The 26,254-nt window shown below is 34.8% G+C and overlaps 1 protein-coding gene across 1 annotated transcript in view; it reads right to left on the reverse strand.

Moving 5' to 3' along the window:
• Positions 1-26,254, reverse strand: part of LOC140826889 (uncharacterized) — a 68,362-nt gene that overhangs the window by 28,821 nt on the left and 13,287 nt on the right. Inside the window, exon 3 of the mRNA XM_073189423.1 lies at positions 13,417-13,512. Coding sequence (XP_073045524.1) covers positions 13,417-13,512 — 96 coding nt within the window. The remainder of the gene's footprint in view (positions 1-13,416; positions 13,513-26,254) is intronic.

A 26,254-nucleotide genomic window follows, 5' to 3' on the forward strand; every position in this document is an offset into this window, starting at 1 on the left:
GAAGTTAATCAAGGATCACGGTCTGATACAATTGACTTCGGCACCCCGTGCAAGCTGACCACTTCTTTGACATAGATTTCTGCGATCTGGTCAAATTTGTACGTCATCTTGTATGGAATAAAACATGCAGATTTGGTCAATCTGTTAATTACGAATCAAATCGCATCACAACCTCGAGAGGAACGCGGCAATTGTGTCACAAAATCCATGGAAATGTGATCCCATTTCCATTCAGGAATGGACAAACTCTGTAATAATCTTCCTGTTTCTTTCTTTCTTCTTTCACCTGCTGGCAATTCAGACATTTGGAAACAAATTTGGCAATGTCAGTCTTCATTTGTTTCCACCAGAACTTTCTTTTCAAATCATTATACATCTTTCTGCCACCAGGATGAATACTGAATCAACTGTTGTGTGCTTCTGACAATATTTGTCGTTTCAAATCTGAAACATTTGGCACAACCAGACGATTATTCACATACAAGACGTTATCACGTACCTGATATTCTGATCGATGCCCTGTTCTGACTATCGATACTGATTTCTGTGCATTCTGATCAACTTTCTGAGCTGCCTTAATCTTCATAATTAGTTCAGGTTCTACTTGCACCGTATAGAGTCTCAACGGTCTATAATCTGTTTGAAATGCTAATCCAGACAAACAGCATTCTTCTATCAAATTTGAAACAACGATCGTCGATAAGGATAAAGAACATACCTTTCGACATAGTGCATCAGCTGCTGCATTAGACTTTCCTGGATAGTATTTGATTTCACAATCAAAGTCTTTAAGCAAATCAAACCATCTTCGTTGCCTCAAATTCAATTCAGATTGTGAAAACAGATATTTTAAACTCTTATTATCAGAATATATCTCAAACTTTTCACCGTAAAGGTAGTGTCGCCATATCTTTAATGCAAAGATAATGGCTGCCAATTCAAGGTCATGAATTGGATAACGGGTCTCATGTGGTTTAAGCTGTCTCGAGACATAAGAAATAACATGCCCTCGTTGCATCAGCACACATCCCAACCCTCTGTGAGAAGCGTCGCAGTAAACCACAAAATCACCAGTACCAGATGGGATAGTCAACACCGGGGCACTGGTCAGCCTCTTCTTCAAATCCAGAAAACTGGTCTCACATTCTTCAGACCAAACAAATGGAGCATTCTTCTGAGTCAGCTGAGTAATTGGTTTAGCTATACTCGAGAAATCTTTATGAAACGACGGTAATATCCTGCTAAACCCATGAAACTGCGAATTTCGGGCACGGACGTCGGTCTTGGCCAAGAAATCACGGCTTCCACTTTACTGGGATCCACTGATATCCCGTCTCTGGATATAATATGACCCAGAAATATTACCTGTCTTAACCAAAACTCACATTTCGACAGTTTAGCATATAATATCTTAGCCCTTAAAATTCGCAACACAGTTCTTAAATGCTCAGCATGCTCACTCATATTCTTAGAATAAATCAAAATATCATCGATGAAAATAATCACAAAATCATCGAGATATTTCTGGAATATACGGTTCATCAATCCCATAAACACAGCTGAAGCATTCGTCAAACCAAATGGCATGACAATAAATTCATAGTGTCCATACCTGGTTCTGAATGTTGTCTTTTTGATATCAGAATCTCTGACTCTCAGCTGATGATATCTTGATATTAAATCAATTTTGGAATATACGGAAGAACCCTGCAACTGGTCAAACAAATCATCAATACGAGGCAAAGGATATTTATTCTTTATCGCTGCCTTGTTTAGTTGCCGATAGTCGATGCAGAGTCTCATCGAACCGTCTTTCATTCTTACAAACAGTACTGGAGCACCCCAAGGAGAAACACTCGGTCTGATGTACCCTTTGGCCAGTAAGTCTTCCAGCTGATCCTTCAATTCTTTCAATTCAATTGGTGCCATTCTGTACGGAGCTCTAGAAATCGGCACTGTACCTGACATCAATTCAATGCTGAAGTCTATTTTTCGGACTGGAGGTAATCCCGGGATCTCATCTGGGAAGACGTCAACAAACTCACGTACCACTGGCAAATCAGCCAATGATGGACTCGACTTCAGTAAATCTACTGAATATACAAGGAATCCCTCTGCTCCTTTCTGTAACAATCGAGTCATAGATACTATGGATACTAAAGGAATTTCGATCTAGAACCCTTACCGTAGAATTTCCACTCTTCAGCCATATCTGGTCTGAATCTCACTATATTGTGGAAACAATCAACTGTAGCTCTGTACTTGGTCAGCATATCAATACCGATAATACAATCAAAATCGGACAACCCAAGTACGATGCAATCTAATTCAATCTCATGCCCGTCATACTGTAGTATACAATGTTTAACAGAATTTACTGATATCAAACATGTCCCCAAAGGCGAAGAGACATACACTACAGTAGCTAAATACTCTACAGGCAATGCATGAGTTAATGCAAATCGTTCAGAAATAAATGTATGTGAAGCACCGGTATCAATCAAGACATAAGCAGAGTAACCACATAAAGAACAGTTACCTGCCACAACGTCTTCTGGTGCTTCCTGGGCCTGCTCCTATGTCAACGCGAATACTCTGGCCTGTTTCTCAGTCTGTGCTGCTGATCCCGATGACTCGGCTCCCTGGGATCTTTGGGAACCTCTCTGTGGACACACTTTAACAAAGTGTCCCGGCTGTTTACAAATGTTGCAACTACCAGTCACTTCCTGGCATTGCTCAGTTGCATGTATCCCTCCGCAAGTTCTACAATAAACTCCAGTGTAACTCTGGCTTTGTCTGGAACCACTGGAGCTAGAAGAACTGCTGCCCGATTTCTTAAATTGCTTTCCTATGGCTTTCCAAAATTCCTTCTTCCCTCCACTGCTGCTGCCACCCTCAAATCTGGGAGGTGGTTGCTGTGGTCTCGGTGCTGGAGGCACAAATGAAGCCCTTTTCTGTCTCATCAAACCGGCTTCTGCTCCCTTAGCTCTGTTCAGGGCGTCAGTAAAATTATTCGGTCGCCCTGTGTTCACCAATGTGAAAATATCGGGGTTCAAGCCATTGATGAATTGGTCAGCAATAGCTTCCTCGCTGTCAGCCACATGTGGAGCAAATTTCAGCAAGGTGGAGAACTTGGACACGTACTCTTCTATGTTCATCTGTCCCTGCATTAGATTGGCAAACTCCTCCCTTTGCCCTTTCGGTATGACACTGGAAAGAATCGTTGATAAAATTCAGTTCTAAATACATTCCAGGTGATAGTCGTACCTCTATGCTCCAAAGCCCTCTTTATCGTAATCCACCAGTTCTTTGCAACATCGTGTAACTGGTGTTCAATCAATCGAATTCGCCGCTCATCTGTATACTCCAATGATTCAAACAGCATTTCAATATCATCAAGCCAACTCTCGCACTCCACAGCGTTCTCTGTTCCTTTCAAAGTTGGCGGGTGAAATGACTGAAATCTTTTCAGTAACATTTCCATTGGAGTCGGTGTTACATCCATTGGAGGATTTGATGTACTACCCTGTTCTGGTACTCGTCTCGGAGGCATATCTGATAATCAAATAGATTAGTAACAAATACCACAATTCTGTTTCAAATCTCCTCTGATCATCTTACTGCTGATCCAGAATGATGATCCAATCTCAATAAAACATATTACTATATCAAATCAGATAAAGAAGTAACATGTATTAAAGCAGTAAGACATGCTAGCATTCAAAAGCAGGAAAGAAAACCTCAATCTACCCCGCTCACTAGTCTCTGGATCTATCGCTCTGATACCACCTGTTGTGGGGACCCGGAAGCTAATCATCTTCTTAATCGTCGTTGGGACTAATTTAATCATTTAGAATAAACAGGGTCTAATTTTTTTTTTTTTAAATACGGAAGGTAATGGAATCATTCTATTATACAAACCAGTATAATAATACAAATCCTGTATAACATGCATCTAGTTCAAAACTAAGGTTCAACCACTACAATCAAGTAATAAAACCTATCTATATCCAAGTCCGGAATCACCACTCTAATCTCGATATTTCTTCACCTCTGTGACCCTGAACCTGTCCCACCTGATGCCATGCACACATACAGACAAGACAATAGCCGGATAACTCCGGTGAGATATAAATATCCTACTATAAACAATGTATCAATGCAATCATATAAAACATATATAAAAGCATAAACAATCATTAAAACATGTATCCAATCTGACTACATGAATCAATACGACTCTGTATTTAAGTCAATGACTTGTTATCTTATCTCAACTCATTTCTAATCTAGGGATCCCGGTCTAATTTAGACTTTGACATGCTGTATTGAATGTCTACAATGGAATTCGATCTACATCTAAGCTCATCGATACACCGTAAGTCTAGAGTCTTAGCGGTTCTGTCAAAGACTCGGCGGTTCTGCCCTAGCTAGGCTGATCTGCCCTAGACTCAAACTCTTGCTCTGCTATAATTCAATAGACTAAACATATTAATCTGATAATTTGCAAATATCAATGCAATGAAATAAAGTATGTGATTTAGGGAAACTCGAGCCAAACCTCACTCGAGTTGTGCACTCCCAACTCAACATTAATTTATACCTTTCGTTTTGTCGCTTTGATACAATTGAAGTCTCGACTCAAAGTCTGTCGATGTTCAATCTGGCAATGAAAATATCAATATACTGTATCAATATTCTATTCAAATCAAGATATCTTTGTTCCATTAAATTCTGACGGTACAACCGTATAATTCTGCGATACCAGTGATACCACACCAGTATATACTAATTCCAATAACTTATAATCAACCACCGTACAAATCTGACATCACATCTCAGTCAATTTAACTCTGAAATTCATAACAACTCTATAACCAATCTGTTTCTTAATCTGACTTCGATTCTATGATGTCTACTACGTCAAGAATGTCATATATGAATCGTATCTAATTCTGGACATAGCATAATTTCAAATCTTAACCAAACGTAACAAAACTTACGTCCTGTAGTAGCTGTCGTTGTTAGGAACACGGTGTCGTACTCGGATTTACGTTTGGACAGTCGGATCGTACGTAAAACAAATTCTGAAATCCAAAGACAATTTCTTCCTCGGAGCTTCGATTTGTTTTGATTTCTGAAGAATTGCAAGGTATATATATATATACACGTACATGCAAAAGGACGAGTGGCTCAATCTTTGTAGCACACGTCTCGCGCATATGCGCGACTTATCTCGGCGCATATGCGCAAGACCATATGTCTCGGCGCGTAGCAACACGGCAGCTTGCGCATATGCGCGCACCTCTTCCGCGCATATGCGCGAGGAATTCTTCACAACTGTCGGGTACCCTCGCGCATATGCGCCGATACACGCCGCACATATGCGCGAGCTCATTTCTTCGCACATACATCTTTTCATGTTGAATTCAAACCGTGTCCCGATTAGCTCTTTCATAATCGTCTCGATTAAAAATCAATAATTGTAATTTAACACGATATAAAATCTTGGGCATTACAACTATTAATCAGTTTTTGTCTTTTATCAGAGTAGTGATAAAGTGTGGATTATTTGTTCATTTTTGAACATCTGAAATATTTTATTTTATAATATTATATTCACATCTTACTTAATGTATTAATTTAAATTATAAACAACTTAATATAATTTAATATGAACATAATGCGAATATTGATGTACCAATTTTCTTTCAATATTTATTTGCATTTTAAATTTCAAGAATAAATGCAAACATTATAATAAATTTGCATGTACACATCTAATACTTATCCATAATATTTGACATTATATCTAACATGCAAAAGTAATTTCTAAACATGTATTAGAAATTATGTCGAACTTAGAATTATTTTAATGTGTTCATATTATTAACCAAATGTTATATGTATATCGAATTATACATATAACTTAATAACATATTAATCATTATTTATTTATTTATTATTATTTTAAAAATAATAATAATAAAAAATAATAAATTCTTACCAACAATGTACACCAATTATCAAATTGGTGTGGGTCTCACAACATTAATTATTATTATTAAAAATAAAAAAAATAATAATTGAGAAACTTAAGCAGACCACTTTCTATTGTTTTCTTTCAAGTGGGTCATCTCTATTAATTTCATGTAGCTTATCAGAATAACGATTAAATGACTACACAATTCGATATAGAATGCATTATTTGAAGCTTCTTCTTCATCGTCTCAAAATTATATGTTCATCTCCTCCTAAAATTTCAGAAAACAAAATCTCCAATTTTTAAGATTTCAAGGAAGATGTTTAAGGTGCAACCGAGAACAAAAATTCTCAGGTAAGTTTCTTAATATCATTTTATCCGATTTTCAACTTCAAGTTTTTACGCTAAAATTTCCCGATATCCAATTTTCATAAAATGAAAACAATATTTTCAAGACCGAGGTATCACGGCTCTGATACCAAATGTCAGAATTTTTTCTAAAAAATCATGTTTCTACGTATATATAAACATGATAAACTATATGCGGAAATAAATCGAGTATTACCTCCGGCCATTGAAAATTTGTAAGTTCTCTGCGTTTCCTCCGATTGATGCCTTCTAAGTACTTCACGCTCTCTATAGATGATTTATATTTTTCTTATGAGGTGTGTACTTAAGGACCTCAGCCGCCTCTATTTATAAGCATTTCTCATACCATCAACGAAAAAAATCGGGAGTTTGAATGTCAAAAGAAGAGACGCATGCTGTAACGCCCCGAAAAATTTAAAGGTCCACGCGAACACATGCATGCAATTATTAAATTCTCCTGTATTTTTATTAAATGTTTTAATTGCATTAATTAATTATGTTGTGCATATTGACATGTTTAAAATATATTTTTCTACATGGTTGCATTAAAATGTATTTTTCAAAGGATATCGAGTTGCGATCGAGGAACGGAGACCGAGGGCTGAAAAATAGAAAATGTTTTTATTGGTTAATTTTTTTAATTATTTAAATAGGGGTGATGATTTTTATTATTTTTGAAAATAAGGGGTTTGGAGGTGAATTTATACGCCGGGACGTAAATTTTATCGGTGTTAGTTTTTTAACAAAAATACAAATGTTTTGGTAACCCGACTAATAAATTCACAAACTTATTTAAACAAAAAACTATTTTAATCTTTTAATTAAATCATAATCAAGTACTAATGGGTCTAATTGTATTCTTAATGGGCCTAAGCTTGTTTAAGGGATTAATTTAGTATTTAAAATACTAAAACCCTTTCCCCCACCCACATAACACACGGCCACACTTTCAATCAAATTAAAACTCTCTCCACCACACAAACACACGACAACACACGCCAAAGGCAAGGAGAGAAATCGAGAATTTTTGCAAGGAAAAGTCTAGCCAAGGTCTTGCCCCATTCTTCGCGAATCGTCAACGTATTTTCGTGCATTAAAAACGCCAAGGCACACCATATTTTTCCTTTACTCATCATCACACCATATTATGTATTTATGTATGAAATTACATGAAAAACAAGAGCACCTTGATATATTTTCGTTTGTGCATCAAATGTGATTTTTAAAGCTTGATCTTTGTTCCAAAAACATGATTTTTATGTGCTAGAAGGGGCTGCCATGATTAGGACTTGTTAGGGGACATGTTTTTATGATTTTAAAGGGGTCCTAGGATGCACAAAATCACTACAAACGAAATAGAATAAGAGCTGGAAACGTAGGATGAAACTCAAGAGGAATCCGTGAGTGTAAGATTTGTGCAAAAAAATTCATGATACTCGGTTTCTATGCATGGGGTCTAGGGGCTGGCCAGCAGGGGCGGAGGGACATGTGCTTGTACCCGGGCTAAAGCTCGGGTAGCCCAATTTTTTTTGAAAAAATTTATAAGTAAATTTTGTATAATTTTAGAATAATATGATAGTAGCCCGGGTATATCAATTTAAAATATTAAAAAATTTTAGAGATTAAAATTCTAGCCCGGGCGGAGCCATATTTCTGTCTCCGCCCCTGCTGGCCAGGGCTTGTTGGGGGCTCGGCCGGGGTCAGGTTCGAAGGCTAGGCAGGGTCCTAGGGTAGCTAGAGTCGAGGGAAAACGCTAGGGAAGAGTCCATGAGAGTTGGGACTCTTCCCCATGCGCGAGCAGGAGAGTCACGGCTAGGGGGCACGCGGCTGGCCTGGGGGCGAGCCAGAGTGGTCTGTCAGGGTCCAAGGGAGATGGGCAGGGGTCGAGCCAGGGCTTGGTGCGGTTGGGTTTGATACTGGCTCAGCTGGAAGTGGAAATCGTGAGGGAAGCATCACAAACGCGCGAGGCTGCTGTGCTGTTCAGGTGGCTTGTGCGCGGGGTCCAGGGGCTTGGGCTGGTCTGGGTTTGGTTTGTTCTTGGTCTAGGGAAGGTCAGGGTGTGCTGGGCTCGGTGGTGGCTCGGCTGGAAGTGTCCTAGTGTCACTATGAATCTATAGGCGTGAGTTCTAGGATAGTGTAGAATTGGGTCAAGTTCAGTAGGCTTTATGAGCGGGTTAGGGTCATGTTATTTGGGATGGGCTTGGTCAGGAGGGTCCTTAGGTGGGTTGGCTAGGTTTCGGCTCAAGGTGGCTCGGACGTTGCCAAGTAAATTATGAGATGGCTCGGTGTGTTCGATAAGGTGTCTATTTCGAAAATTAAAAGGCTAAAAATGAATCCATGGGTCCACGGGTGGATATCATGATTTGAAAGGGTAGAATAAATCTAAAAATGCTATTTTTAAAATTTGGGATCAAAATAATGAGTTAATCGCCGCACGAAACGCTAATTAACGAGTTAATTGAAATGCCTAGTTTTATGCTTAATAAAATTATAAAAAATTATATTTAAGCTTAAATAATTATTAAAATTCTAAGTTTTTATTTGAGAATTTTATATTAAGGTTTGGTTTAATTCGGGATTAAAATGCAGTAATACGTCTTATTTAAAGATTAATTTAAAAGTCCTCGATTTATGCTAAATAAAAATATGAGAAAATTCATGTAGGCTTAAATAATTATTTGGGACATGTTAGAGTCAATGAATTCAAGAAAATGTCAAAAACGAGAAATTTTGCGTCCTGGGGTAAAACGATCTTTTTACTCCTAAAATTAGTAAATATCATGGCAGTGCTCTAAATGCTATTTTTATGATATTAGGGTTATTTTTAAATGTTTATGATTAAATTATGATTTTTAAAAGTCCATGGATTTTTATGATTTTAGGTTGACATTTAAAATACATAATGCATGCTTGGTTTCAAAACAAAATTATAAGTTATGCATGGTTTTTAAAGTGATGAGAATGTTAAACGTTGAAGGAAGTGAAGTAATTGTGATTAATTCGATAATGTTGGAGATATCGTGAGGGTGACGGTCGCAGTGGGAGCCCGACGATTGTATTTCCATTATTACGAATATGAGGTAACGGTATGAGGTAACGATATGTGGTAACGGTATGTGGTAACGATAAGAATAGAATATCATGAGGGGAAAAGGCCCCATAGGGAGGACCGCAGAGGGAGCCCCGACGATCGTATTCTATTCGAAAGAGGATAGGCCATGGCCCATTTGACCGGTGAGAGTGTTGCTGGTGTCCTCCGCCGCCCAGTACTGTGGTTTCATGTAGATGGATCCATCGATTTTTGAGGTTTAAGTCATGTTGAGGAAAGTCACAATTAACGATCTGAATTCAACAAAAGAAAAGGAAAAGGAAAAGGAAAAATGTTTATGATCATGAAAAATGTTTTATGTTATGTCATGTTGAGGAAAAAAGAAAGGTTAAAGTTTATGTTATGCATGTCATGAAAATGTTTATGCTTAAAGTTGATGCATTATTATGAAAATACTTCTATTTAAAGTTCATGCATCATAAAAAGGTTTACGAAAATGTTCATGTTTGAAGTTTATGCATCTTCATGAAAACGATATTTTAAGTACAAGTATTTTTCACTGTTATATGTTGATTGTATTACGTATTACTTGTTATCCAGGATATGACGTGTTGAGTCTTTAGACTCACTAGGTGTGATTGATGCAGGTGATTATGATGATTATATTTATGGAGGTCTTGATTGTTGATCTGACTGGACTGAAGGTGTACATAACCCGAGGACCGACGTTAGTTTTCCGCACTAGTTATGATTTATGATTTCAAGTTATGTTAAAAATATATTACGACTTTTTATTCATGTTTTGAGATGTTTTTGAGAGATTATAGTATGTGTTGTATTTCTCAATTATAAAATTGGTTGTTTTATTTTAAAATGATGTCCAAAATATTTTATGTAATTTTTTGGTGGTTCGGCCGATGTTATGGAGGCTTTAAAAAAAAAATTCTAGTACTTTTAAAGCAATAAAAAGGGCAGACGTTTCACTTGTCGTCTCAATTGTGAAAAATTTGAGACTGCACGTACTGTTCGTCAAAAATGGTAGGCTTCTTGGTCTTCGTCAATTCCTACACGCCACTTCTTTTAATATGTGTCATATTTCTTGCAGGAATATCTCAACTGAAGAATTATGACTAAAATTTGTCCCCATGAATTGGGTCACATGATATTAAAGATGATATTAATTTTAGCGTTTCGCTAAATTATTTAGCTCAAACTACAAAGTTTTAAAAATAACAAGTATAAGTTAATTAAAAAATCATTAAAATTAATACCTGATATTCCAAATTTGTTTTATTGCATCATATTATCCAAACTATATATTATATAAACAAACACGACCCATGTATGCATACATACATGTAATAAGCACACACATACTTGTGTTGGTGTGTGTATAATGTTTTCTAGACACCTTACTAATTTGAGAGGGGAATGAAGTAAACTAAAGCATTTAAAGAGCTAAATTTATAGAACACAATACATAAAAATTATTTAAAGGGAAGAGTTGACATACATCAAGCATTGTAAAACGGGATAAGAAAAGGTCTATAAATATCGACTACATTCACAATGTCATCTGCCAAGACGACCACCATGGAACTCAAATTTTAGGTTCGAAACACAATTGTAACAATTTATTTTCCGAACTCAAAAATAAAAATAAAAAATAAAAGAGTCCATCTGGTAGGATAAATTTGAAATACATAGATTTCGATTATATTTTTATTGTTGATAATAATAAAAAATAAATGAAATCTTAAATATATACCACACTTATACAAAGTGTAATGAATTTTAAATGTCTCCAAACTTAAAATACATCCTAATTAGCATAGAACACTCTACAAACAGCCTAATTTATTGTTTCGCTACTCTATAACTACAAAAATACACTTGAAAATATTTGAAATTCATGAATCCAAATACAACGAAAATGTAATTTTTACCTATTTCATTACTACACTAAAAAACATTCTTAACATATATATGCAATATGTATCATTGTCACGTACTTGATTAAAAACACATATTTAATACATTTCTCATAGTTTCTCAAATGTTGAAACACAAATATACATTAATATTTTTTCCTAAAATTAATTACTATATTTTTTATTTTAAATGAATATATTAATGTTGTAAATCTTTTTTTAAGTTGATATATCATTATCTATAAATATATTATTGTTTATATATTTTCTTAACCGTGAATTTATTCTATTATCATTTATATGAATGCATTCTAAAATAGAATTAGATTGAAAAAGTATGAATTTATCCTAGTGTAATCGATTTTTTTTAAAGATAATGCAATTGATTTTGCGTATTAGATTCATATGTATTTTTTTTTTTACAAAACACAAAATAAATTAAAAGAAGCATATAAAATTAAAATTAAAATTAATTTAAAATTAAAATTAAAAAATTAAACTTCGATTGAGAAAATTTTGCATCCAAAAGTATTTTTATCTAAATGAAATTTCATTTCGCATCATATTTCTAAGTATATATTTGTATTTATTATAATAAGAAAGACAACCTATAAAAATATTTTATTGAAAAAATATTAATGCCCACAAAATGTCCTTTTAAATAAATTATTTTACATACGAAATTATTCTTTTATTAAATATTTGTTCAATATAAAAAATTATGAATTTTGCGTATAGTAGATTCAACATTTTATGCGCATACTTATACAGCGAAAATAATATTAAAAATTACGAAGAAACATTCAAAGATGAGCATTTGGTTCACGAAGAAACATTCGAACTTCCATAAACAATTCTCTTTGTTATTTCTTTTCAGCACTTCATTTATTGTATCTATCTACTGATTCTGATCTTCCGATTTTGATAAGCATTTGGTTAACTGAGTTCAATTGGACTGCTTCTGCACATTTACCTGATAAAGTTGTGTGCTTCACTCAAAAGTTCGATTTTAATCTTAAATGCTAACAAAAGTTGAGATTCTCAAAGTCTATTAAAGAAAAATTTGTAAAGTGTTTGTTCATCCCATATCTAAATACGTTCACAAATCCTAACATTATTGCCACGTTTTAATATAAGAGAAAGATTTGAAGTACGATTAACAAAAAGTAGAGTGTAAATAACTTAATCTTTATTTTAACAATAATATATTTTTAAAAACATATTTATTACAGCCAGTTATTTGTTTTACATAAATAATTATAATATTATGTGTTGTTTACAAGCTCGAGTTTGGATATCCGAACTTAAGAATTATGACTAAAACTTTTCTTTAAATTATCTATGAATTGATACACATGAAAGACGTTATTGATTCTAATGTTTTGCTAAATTATTTAGCACAAATTATATAGAGTTGCAAAAATAATCGGTACAAGTTAATCAATCAAAGCATCAAAACTAATACTTGATACTCCAAAAACACATGTATGTGTGTGTGTGTCTAATGTTACATTTTCCAGACAAATTATTGACCTGAGATGGATCGATGAAGTAAACCAAGGCATTTAAAGATCTAAATTCATAGAACAAGAAAATTATTTGAAGTGAAGAGTTGACATGCATCAGGTTTTATTTATGATAAATAATGAATTCTTAATTTATGAGAAAATTAAGCTATTTATTTATTTATTATAATTAAAAATGGGACAAAGAAAGTCTATAAATACCGTCGGACATTCGTGAGTTCCATTCATCAGCCATGGCGAGCATCATAGAACTCAAATTTTGGGTTCTAACATTGCTTTTAAGCACATTAGGCACTTCTAGTGCAACTATCTGTATACCAAATATTCCTATTTTTACAAGATTTTGCTCACCTCCACCACCGCCGCGCTCGTCACCGCCGCCTCCACCACCTTCTCCCCCACCTCCGCCGTCCCCGCCACCTCCACCGCCGTCCCCGCCACCACCATCTCCACCCCCACCATCTCCTCCACCTCCGCCGTCCCCGCCACCTCCACCGCCGTCCCCGCCACCACCATCTCCACCCCCACCATCTCCTCCACCTCCGCCGTCCCCGCCACCACCATCTCCACCCCCACCATCTCCTCCACCTCCACCTTCACCGCCACCTCCACCACCATCTCCCCCACCTCCACCATCACCGCCACCTCCACCACCTCGATTTTGCATAGTTTTCCCTCCAAATATACCTATAACATTTCCTCTGCCTCCAATATTCTGCCGATCACCACCACCACCTCCACGTCGTTAAACCTCCTCGGATCATCTTCAAGTTCTAATCCACATGATACTTGCAAAACGCTAAGCAATAAGACTTCCCATGTCCTTGATTATCCAAAGAAACCGGATAAATAAATATTCAAACATCATCTAGTTTGAAGAAGCTTCATATTTTACAAGCCATGATTTGTATATTTCAAATTTACATACTGATCTAGGCTTGATATCACATGTATGTATTTTACAAATAATTAAATAAAACTAAGATCATGGGAATTAATTAATGATTACAGCTTATTTTATGCATATTGATTTATTATTTTCTATTTATGTTTATGCCGTGATATTGCATGCATTGCTGTGGAATGTATCTCATTTCATTAAATCTTTATATTATATATACTATAACTAGTAAAATAGCTAGTATATCACATGTGAGCTTTACTTATTAAAATAACTTAATTAAATAATTTAAATGACACTTAAAATTTTCATCTCTCCATCTAAATCACCATTAAAATAATACAACTATCTATTTTGCACTATAACTCTATTAGAATACTTGTAACTGGTTTATACGTATTGCGTAATCTGTTGTTTTTTATAATCCTTTGTTTGTTTTAGATTTATTGTCACGCCCCAGGGACGAGGTTGGTCGATAGCGGCGTTGCTCTCAAATTTACATTCGAAAACAACGAGCCTCATAAGTACAAAATTCAAAAACCAGTCTTTTATTCATAATAATTAATAATTCAATATCTGTTGTTTTTTATAATCCTTTATTTGTTTTAGCTTTATCACAATGTTACATATTAATACCTGCATGCTTTTATTCTTTCTATCATTTATGACAAGTGTCTCGGAACAATAATTAGGGATCTCGAATTTAAAATAAGTTTTATTCTTTCTGTCGTTAAATTTATTATCACATCATTTATCATTTCATAGTAGGTCTAAATATTTGACATAGATAATGTAATTTTTACTGGGTCTCTGAAAACCCCTCCCACATTCATTGCGCATGCAGCAAATAGTGATCAAATCGAATATACCATGTCAAATTATTATGTTGACATTTCAGTTTTCCATAGAATGAAAATAAAATAAAAGTACTCACAGTGAAGAATAGGCTTCTTGGGCGATGGTTTAACAAATCTATATTCGTGAAACGAATCGATCCGATCAATACCTGAAATGAAAAATAATATTTTGACGTAAAAATAGTATTTTTCCATGGGTCGGGTCTAATATGAGTTTCGTCTCACAAAATTGACTCGTAAAACACCCTCACAAAAGTTTTTGTGCACAGTGTAATGGATGACATTTATTTTTAATTATTATAAGTATAATATATTTTTATTTTTGAAATAATTAGTATTGTTATGATTTTTATATAAAAAATAATTTTCTCAAATATTTAATTTAACTATTATTTTTTACATCTAAAATAACTATAATAGTTTGAGAAAAAAATAAGCAAAACTTTCGTGACAATAATATAAATTTACTATTACACATGAAATCTAATATAATAGAAGGGCAATTTGGGGAAAAAATTTGTGTCTCTAATAAGCTCAACTATCATATATAGTATAGATGTAAAATCATGTCATCGGTAATAAGCCAAGTTTTTATTTTCAATACATATATAGTATAGATGTAAAATCATGTTGATTTGGAATTAAAAAATTTACTTTTTAACATGATATTAAATCAAGTCAAATGATTCGGTGATCTCTTTTACGGTATTTATTATTGTTATCATACATGATACCCTTGAAAGGCCCGGGTCATGAATGACCCGGGAAGTCTCATTGCATGGCCCGTGTGAGAACCAAGGGGCCGGATATTTCCTACATGACCCGAGATGATTAACTAGGACCCGGGTTCTCATGTCAAAGCCGAAGGCTCAATACCCGAGTAACTTCCTTAGAGGATCTTATAGATTATAGGGAAGAAAGGGACTGGGCGGGAAGTCAACGTCCTTTAGTCTGAACGTATCCCCGAAAATATTGAGAAGAAAGGGACTGGACATGCAGTCAACGTCCCTTATTCTTGGAGTACCCACGAAGCTATCGGGAAGAAAGGGACCAGACATGCAGTCAACGTCCCTTATTCTTGGAGTACCCACGAAGCTATCGGGAAGAAAGGGACCAGACATGCAGTCAACGTCCCTTATTCTTGGAGTACCCACGAAGCTATCGGGAAGAAAGGGACCAGACAGGCAGTCAACGTTCGAGGGTACAATTAGTAGGTGAGCACGCGTATCAAGGTAACCCTAGCCTTCCCTCCTACAAATAGCAGGTATGGTTGTCATTTAGGGGGGGCTAGAATCTCTTCATTCTCAAGCATTCATACATATCATTCAAGTTCTCTTCCTTGATAACCCTGCTGACTTAAGCATCGGAGTGGTCACGCCGGACACCTCTCCGGCGCCCATTCACGAGTTCCTTTCATTGTTTGCAGGTCACAGTGGAAGCCATCTACCTTGTTCATTTTCCTAAACAACATTATAAATTCTTGATTTGATCCGGTGGAGCACCGAACCTTGCTCTCCATTTCACCCGGATCGCATCAATACATAATGATTTTTAAATCCTTAATATTGATTTTCCATATTTCTATATATAATAATATGTTCAAAGTGGATGCTAGTACGTAAGAGCCTCAACGTTGTCTTGGGTCGAAAGACTAATGGTATACAACCATAATAGTAGAATATTTAACTCAATAAGTAATAACCACTTGGAAATTCCGAAGGAGGTTTGTTCAGTACATCATCAAATGATCACTAGCCTGTATGAATGAACATTTTCATTGCCCTTATAAATGAAACATGACGTTAAATCACATATGTTAGTTTCAATCTCGAGCGACCTTTATCCTTATTTAGGTGGCTTAATCGACTTAGAACCAGTGTAGAATACACATTACGCATATTGAAATATCTTATCTATGCAGTTTGAATGAGTATACAGATAAAATAAATATTATAAATGGATAAAACGATAAAATAAATATTTTTTTTACATAAGAATCAATAAAAACTCAAGCCACAAATTAACTCGCAGGACATCTACGCTGACAACCTCACCATGCAACATGCTCTCCATTGGAGGACGAGGATGAAAGTAGGCGATGACGCACGCTGCTTCTTATTATTGATTGACTTGAAGTTAAGATGATTCAATCTCTTGTGCCATAACCAATATTTATCACTTAGGGAGGCAACTAAACATGTAGGAACATTAACATGATCTTTGTTCCATGATACTTTGTAAGTGTTGTCATCTCTTTTTCAGGTTAAGACTATAGACTCATTAGCATCTTTAACTGTGCAGGTGTGCTTCTGAAAAGCTACTGAGTATCCATTATCGCATAGTTGACTAATACTAATAAATTGTAACGGAGATTTTCAACCAAGAGCACATCATTTATAGTGATATTATCATGGATAATCTTACTCTTACTCACGGTTTTACCTTTTGAGTTATCCACAAAGTTATCTTTGGTCCATTACAACTCATTATTTTTGAAAGTATACTCTTTTGCCTAGTCATATGTCTGGAAAATTCACTGTCCAGATACCATGTAGAGCTACTTATCTTGGTTTTCCTCTCTTATTCCTGCAAACACAAGTTTTAGTAACCGGTACACAATCTATTTGGGTCCAAGCCTTATCAGTCTTTTAGGGAACCACATTTTTACAATTTTAGGTGATCTTGTACTTCGGGTATCCCCAGAGATGCGTGCAACAGAAGGTCTATTAATGTTATTTCTAAAAAATGCATTTTAGGATGTTGTTCTTCCCTTCTGTTTTTATCGTCTGGTCTGTATCTCTTCTGAACTGGTCTACAATTATAGTATTGGTAGTTTCGAACCTTCACAGAGAGTTGTCCTCCTGAGTTGAATCCTCTACTGGGTTCAGTACTCTGATGGACTCTACTTTTAGATTCAACGTAACCCAGACTCTAATGTTTACTTCTGTTCGTCTGGTCTAAAAACCTTTCAAATTTGAACAGTTGATATTTCTGGTTTATGTACCATACTGGATTTAACAAAGTGATTGTATTTCCGTTTGCACATATCCAGTTTTGGCTTTGTACTTGTTTCAGAAGTGCTTTCATAATTACTGAATCCGAGACCACTCTTGTCTCCAAATTGCTTCTGTAATTCTTGCATCTTTTCTAATGAAATAGAAGACTTATTCCATGCATTAACCAGTACCGATAGATTCTGATTTTCAGGCATCATCGTCTGGTAATCTGCATTTACTCTGTCATTCTCAGTTCTAAAATTACGTATATCAACTTCTAGATCACTGCAGTTGTTTTCTTGCAAGCAAGTGAACTTATTGATTTGATCTTTCAAGTTTTGATTTTCAATTTTAACTTCCTCGAATGACTGAGAAAGTCTTGAGTACTCTTCTTGTGGGGACCCGGACGTTAATTCATTCTTTAATCGTTTTTAGGAATAAATAATCAAGTATAATGAACAGGGTCTAGATTTTTTTTTTAAAATACAAAGCGGAAACGTAATGTAATTAAATTCAAATTACATATTACACATAACCTACAATTATTGTATTATCTACAATAGTCCAACTAGGTTCAACTACATGTCAGTGCTGAATCCTAAGTTGCCTCGTCAGTGCTGAATCCTAAGTTGCCTCTGAAGCCCGGATCTCCACGCTATCTAGTCCAGCCTCGTTCTCGTCCTGACCCCGCTTTTATCCCACCTGTTGCCATGCACACATACAAACAAGACAACAGCCGGATAACTCCGGTGAGATATAAATATCCCAGTATAAATCATGTATACATGCAATCATATAAACAATATAAAAGCATATAACCAACAAATCCAACGTGTATCAACATCAGAACATGAATCAATACCATACTCAATCATGTTCTAAACATGTACCCTAATCAGGAACATAATCAATATCAAGAATAACTCATATTCTAAACATGTACCAATATCAGGAACATAATCAACATCAATAACTATAAATCAATATAAATGTCACTCAGACTCGTGACTCCACGTTTTAGACTACACTCAATCCTAGCCTAGGGATCCCGGTTTCCAGGTGGTGATTCCTTTTTGAAGTTTCGGTTTGGACTTTGGTATGCTCGGTGATTCTTCTTCATGAATATGGAAAACTTCTTCATGAATAGGGACATTGCATCATTGCTGATTTGTTCAGCAGTCCTGTCAGATGTACTTTCAATAGCAGCAGCAGGTGATACACTTGAAAAACTGCAGTAGCAGCAGTAGCAGTAGCTGCAAGAACCTTGGTAGGTGGATTCGACAAGGGCTCTTCTCCACTTCTTACTTCCAATTCAAACTCATAAGCTTTCAAATCTGCAAACAAGTCATGTAGCTCCAAATTGTTCAGATCTTTTGAGACTCTCATAGTCATTGTCTTAATATCTCATTCCTTGGGTACAGCTCTCATCACCTTGAGTGCCACTTCTATATTGCCAAGTTCCTTTCCCAGAGCTTCTAGTCCATTTATTAAGCTGTTGAATCGCTAATCAAATTCTCTTAGAGTTTCTCCAGCTTTCATATTAATATTTTCAAACTTTTGCATTGCCACAGACAACTTGTTTTCCTTTGTCTGTTCATTTCCTTCACAAATTTGGATGAGTTTCTCCCAGATCTCTTTTGCTGTAGGACACATTTTGATTTTGCTGAAGGTCTTCTTGTCAAGTGATTTGTAAAGAATATCCTTAGCAACATTTTCTAGCTTTGCTTTCTTCTTGTCCTCGCTTTTCCATTCAGTTCTTTGCTTTTCAACCATTTGTGGTGCATCTTCAGTAACAACAATAGCTGTATTAGGCTTTAGAATTTTCAAGGGACCATTTGTGATGACAAACCACAGATCATCGTCTTGGGCTGCGAGATGGGCTTGCATCCTAATCTTCCAATCATAGAAATCCTCCTTTGAGAAATTGTGGACTTTGCTGAAATGTGCCATTTCTGTTGTAGATTTTCAGGACAAGAATAATCTGCTCTGATATCACTAGTTGGGGATCGATTTAGAGTTTAGAGGGGGGTGAATAAAATTGTTCCTTTCTTAGATGTTTTTGCAAAGGTGCTAGAATCTTGTTAGATTAGTTGTTTCTGGAAGTTCGAAGATTAAATTTTCTACGTCTCCTCTTCTTCTGTTTCCGGAAGGTATCACTAAAATACTTTGGTTTTTACGGTACAACGTTTGTACACACCCACTTCAGTAGGACTTATCATTCGCCTACTGGAACTCTTAGTTTTACAACACAATATAATGAATACAACAAGGTTATGAAAAGACTCTTTTCAGATTACAAACTCTTCTCATTAAGATGTAATAAGGTGAATAGCTTGTGAAGAGATAAAAAAACAGCAGCACAAGACGATCTCAGAAGATCAGATATCTTCTATAAAGAGTGTGCTGCTTTTTTGTTTATTAAGCTTGAAGATAAAAAGTAGTTCTTGATTGCTCACAACAAAGTTGGAATGATGGACAAAGAATGTGTTCCTTGTTAATAATAATCGTTGTTTTCTGTATTAGCTTGATCCTTTAATATATAGAAACCTTGAATCTAACGGCTATAAACAAAACGGCTTCTTTGACTCTGAGTGAATCAGCTTTATCACCGAAAAAGGTTCCTGCAGAAAGCTTCAGAATAATCAGTCTTTGTTTTAAACCAAAACTAATAAGGCGTGTTAAATGTCTTCGTACAGCATTAAATGGTGCAATTAATACTAGTAATATGTAAGGTAACAGTAACATTAAGACTTGTAACAATCAAACGAAAGACGTTAAGTTCTGCTTATGCTTTGGCTACGTTCTGCTTTTGCTTTGGCTAAGCGTTAAGTTTAGCTAATAAATACTCGATAAGTACTGCTTTTGCTTTAGCGATACGAGTGCTTCTGCTATTTATATTTTTTTTTTGTTTTTACTATCACCACCTACTGGTTTTGACTCTCATCACCACAATTAAAGTAATTCTAACACAATGAGTCAAAACTCCTACTGGGTTTTTGCATAACTAGGACTCCTGTAAATTATTATTTCAATAGGATGCTCCAAGCGAATAAATCAAATAATTCATGATCATGATTTTATCACAATCTCGATCAACGATCAGATATCATCGACATTGTAACGCTCTAGATTCGACGAATATCTCCACCGTACTAAGACGAGTCTTTCCAATGTGATTATATTATCGCTCACACGCACCCTAAAAAACTTCCCAGGAGGTCACCTAACCCAGAATTGTCTCAACTTAAGCACGATTAACTTTGGAGTTCTTATGTGATAAACTCCCGAAAATAAGATGCACCTTCTTGATATGAATAGTGCCTATCAAATCAAATCTTTTAAGTACTCCTCAACTCCACAATTTCATACCTGAACAGTTTTGGAATCTCTCTCGTTCCGATGTTGGATCGGTTCATTAATGTTCTTTTCACCTAGAAGCCTGCCAAGAACCGCTCATTGTCTGTGCAACCTCATTGCACCGGCGATCAATCCTTGGCCTATTCGTACTCGGGCGTCACATACCCACCTGCTTCCACTTAGTTCGTCCTCGAACCACATACCGTACTAAGAGAGGCCAGCTCCGATACCAACTGTAATACCCTATATTTCGACGACGTCCCAGATTTGATGGCTGTCCCCCCTGTACCAAGACGTGTCTTTCCAGCATGCTTATGTCCTCATATTCAGGCGATCTTTCTTTCATTTGCTCCATCAGCTACACAAGCTGAGCAATTTTGGAACATCTTCACAAAACTCGGCCAGTTGCACTCTTCGCACAATTTTAGCAGTCATACTAAATCTCAAAACTTTCAATTATGTTCCTTAAAAAAATCAAATATGAAATCCCCTTATAACTGTTTTACAAACCAAATGTTTAACTCAATTCAACACATTGAATTGATTATCTCGATGGGAACATAAATCAATACTTGTGTAACCCTCAATTTTTTGCCTCTTATTCTGATATAGATCGGTTTATTCATTTTCATGTCTCCAAGTAATTGGTGGGGTTTTGTTATTTCAGGTATTAACCACCTAGATCGTGGACCATATACCGTCCTATAATCTTTTTCTTTGGGCGTCACACTTTGGTTGTTACAATAGCTTACAAAAACTCACTTTAGTTAGGACTAATCCAATGCTTACACTAAAATTCCTTGTACATTTCTCAACAACAAAAGATATCGAGCTGCTATTAGAACTCTAAGTTCAAACTACTCGAGATCTTGATGAGGCAGATTATGAAAAACTTCAATTGTCTATTTGGTATTGTAATGCCCGAGATTTTAGCTTAATACTTTTGAGTTATCATGTATTATGAATAAGGGAATGGAAGAACAGACACGGAGAAGCGACGTTGCAATTTGAGTTTAGTTGCAAAGTATAGTGTTGGAGTAGAAAGACCAGCGCACCTGCGGTAATAGAGTTAGCGAACCCGCGGTGGTTTTTCTGAAATTTTGGAGGTGGTACAGTAGAGTCAGTGCACTCGCGCCATAAAAGTGACCGCACCCGCGGTCGTGCCTTCTGGAATTATGGAAGTGATCCAGTATGCTCAGTGCAACTGCAGTGCAAAGTGGCCGCACCCACGGCGATACGTGCAGAATCGGATAGAATTCATATATGTTGTTCTTGCGATATCAGACATTGTATAATCGAAATCAGATTGAAGAACAGACGGGTTATGTAATTATTATGAATTTCCAACGTTGATTTGATTGTGATTAGATTGAATTGATATCAGATTTGTTTTGTTATTGATTATGAAGTGTTGGGATTGATATCTGACTGATATTGTATTGTTTGGTATATCGATAGTATTCAGACTTTGGTCAGAAGAGTTGTTTATTCGTATATACTGATATTGTATTGCCTGTATTGCGAGATTGTATAGAATTGAGATTATAATCTGTTGCTATTAAAGATTATGATTGGTAGTAATATCGATTATGAGTTGTGATATTATATCCGTGAGGTTGAGATTGACGGGGTTATTGAAATTGTATTGTGACGCTGTCGAAACATCAGTAGATTGATATTAATCAGATCCATTTGATTAAAATTGTATCATTGTATCGTTGACATTGATCGGATTATGTCTTGATTTGCGTATTGATCAGAACAGACCTTGAATTGAGCTGTATATTGACACAGTCTATTCGATATTGTCATTTCAGATTGGAAATGGACAGATTGGAATTCGAGACTTCGACTTCGTCAGACTGCGAAGACAAAGGTATAAATTGATGTTGATGCGGGATTGCACAACTCGAGTCTGATTGACTTGAGTTTCCCAAAATCACATACTTTATTTTATTGCATTGTTATTTGCAATTGAATGAGATTGATATATTTGATCTATTGATTTATGTATTGAGTCATAAGCGGATACGCCTAGTCGTAAATGAGTGATCTTGTGACAATAGTGCCGGATAGTGATGGAATCGTCACTGACACATTGCACATTGTCACAGGATAGGATATTGGTGAAAATGCCAAAGTCTGTGACGGATAGGTCAAGACACCGGATGTTTGGTCATATCGAAGTGGATAGAATTGGAGTTTCTTCTATTACTGATGTTCGATATGGAAAGGGCCAAAGTTCGTAAATAAGAACATACCACCACCCCGATCGGGAGTGTAGGTGGGTGTATGTTCTTATTCCGATCGGGATCCCTAGATTAGGACGAGTCGAGTCAGAGTCCATGAGTATGATTCAGAGTTTGTGTTGATTCATGTGTCGGATTTGATACATGTTATATTCAGAGTTTATATTGATTTACGTTTCCGATTTGATACATGTTATGAATATCTATTTCATGCGTTTATATCTGTTTATTTGAAATGCATGTATACATGATTTAAACTGGAAATATAATTCTCACCGGAGTTATCCGGCTGTTGTCTTGTTTGTATGTGTGCTTGACAACAGATGAGACAGGATCAGGATCAGGAAAAGGATGAGAGAGTATAGATAGCGTGGAGATCCGAGCCCAGGAGCAGGATAGGATTCAGCACTGGATGTATTGATGTTGAACCTAGTTGCGATAGAAACATGTAGTACATGACTTGTACTTTTATATTCACATTTATATCAGATAGATTACTATTACGTTTCCGCATTCATATTTAAAAAGGAAAAAAAATTAGTCCCACTTTTCTTAATTGTTATATTTGACAGTAATGATGATTAAAACATGGATTAGCGTCCGAGTCCCCACAGGTATTGAGTCAAGCTTTAAATAGTTGAACTCTACCAATGTTAACTTTTTCTTCAACGTTAAACTTGTACAAGTAGCCGACAAAAAAAATTCCGACTTTTGTCTAATATCCCTTCATGGTATTTTACAATTGATGCTTATTAGCATATATTCAAATATAGGATATAAATCGTCTCTAAAAAGTTGTTTATGAGAGAAAAAACACACGTCTTTTTTTAGAAGACATTCTTGAACAACTTGAGATATAGCTAATGTGCATTGATTTTTCAAATGATTTTCTGATTACTCTAGCTATTTGTAGGAAAAATTACTTGATGCACATGCATACTTGCTAGAGACCAGCTCCAGGTTGAGTCTTGACGAAGCTTGAGCTTACACATAAAGTTACGCAACCTAACGGTATAATATATAGCTGGAAGATTAATATGAAGTCCAACTAGAGACTTTAGGCGATTCGGCTTGAGTTTAAGAGATCCAGCTTGAAACCTGTAAATACATTAAACGAAGGCTGTATTCAAAAATACCTCGATGTTGTTTGTTATCCTCAAAACTTAGGGATTTCAATCTAACATTAATCTTAAATAGTTCTAATATTCTATGATGTGTACATATCACAAGCAAGAGAAGGAATGTCTGAACTCAAGAATTATGACTAAAATTTGTCTTCCAAGTGAAACACTTATTTCATATGAATTTGGTCACATAAAATTAAAGATGTTATTAATTCTAGCGTTTCGCTAAATTATTTTGCTATAACTACAGAGTTTCAAAAATAACAAGTTAATTAAAAAATAATTAAAATTAATACTTGATATTCCAAATTTGTATTACTGCGTCATATTATCCAAACTATATGCATACATGTAATAAGCACGCACATATTTGTGTTGGTGTGTATATAATGTTTTCTAGAAACATTATTGATTTGAGAGGGGAATGAAGTAAACTAAAGCATTTAAAGATCTAAATTCATAGAACACAGTACATGAAAATTATTTAGAGGGAAGAGTTGACATACATCAAGCTTTTATTTACCATAAATGGGAAAAACTAATAAAAAATTAATTTTAAAATGGGATAAGAAAAATTCTATTAATATCAACTCGAATTCACCATGTCATCGGCCAAGGCGACCACCATGGAACTCAAATTTTAGGTAGAAACCCAATTTTAATAATTTATTTTCCGAACTCAAATAAATAAAAAAAAAGAAGCTAAAAGAGTGAATCTGGTAGAATTGATTTGAAATACATAGATTTTGATTATATTTTTTTTAATAATAAAAAAATAGATGAAATCTTAAACAAATATCTTACTTACACAAAGTAGAATGAATTTTAAATGACTTCAAACTTAAAATAAATCCTGATTTACGTGGAATACTCTACAAAAATGTAAGAGTAAATTTGAAATTTATTGTTTTGCTACTCTATAACTACAAAAATACACTAGAGAATATTTGAAATTCATTAATCCAAATACAACGGAAAATGTAATTTTTACCTATTTCATGACTACACTAAACAATATTCTCTTAACATATATATGCAATATGTAACATTGTGAAGTATATGCTTAAAAACACATATTTAATACATTTCTCATAGTCTCTCAAATGTGGAAACACAAATATACATTAATATTTTTTCCTAAAATTAATTACTATATTCTTTTTATTTTGAATGAATATATTGTTGTAAAACTTTTTTTTAAGTTGATATATCATTATCTATAAATATATTATTGTCTACATATTGTCTTATCCGTGAATTTATTCTATTATGATTTATATGAATTCATTCTAAAATAGAATTAGATTGAAAAAGTATGAATTTATCCTAGTGTAATCGATTTTTTTTTAAAGATAATGCAATTGATTTTCGTATTAGATCATATTTATTTTTTAAAAATACACAAAATAAATTAAAAGAAGCATATAAAATTAAAATTAAAATTAAAATTAAAAAATTATACTTCGATTAAGAAAATGTTGCCTCCAAAATTATTTTCAAAAAATGTCATTTTAAATAAGTTATTTTACACACGAATTGAATTTATTCTTTTATTAAACATTTGTTAAATATAAAAAAATATGAATTTTGCATATAGTAGATTCAACATTTTATGTGCATACTAATATTGCGAAGATAATGTAAAAAATTACGAAAAAAACATTCAAAGTCAAGCATTTGGTTCACAAACATTCGAACTTCCATAAACAATTCTATTTGTTATTTCTTTTCAGCACTTAATTTACTATATCTATCTACTGATTCCGATATTCCGATTTTGATAAGCCTTAACTGAGTTAAATTGGATTGCTTCTGCAAATTTATCTGATAAAGTTGTGTGCCGCACTCAAAAGTTCGATTTTAATCTTGAATGCTAACAAAAGTTGAGATTTTCAAAGTGAATTAGAAGAAA

The sequence above is a fragment of the Primulina eburnea genome, chromosome 3, assembly GCF_022965805.1.
Source record: "Primulina eburnea isolate SZY01 chromosome 3, ASM2296580v1, whole genome shotgun sequence".
Taxonomy (NCBI): Eukaryota; Viridiplantae; Streptophyta; class Magnoliopsida; order Lamiales; family Gesneriaceae; genus Primulina; species Primulina eburnea.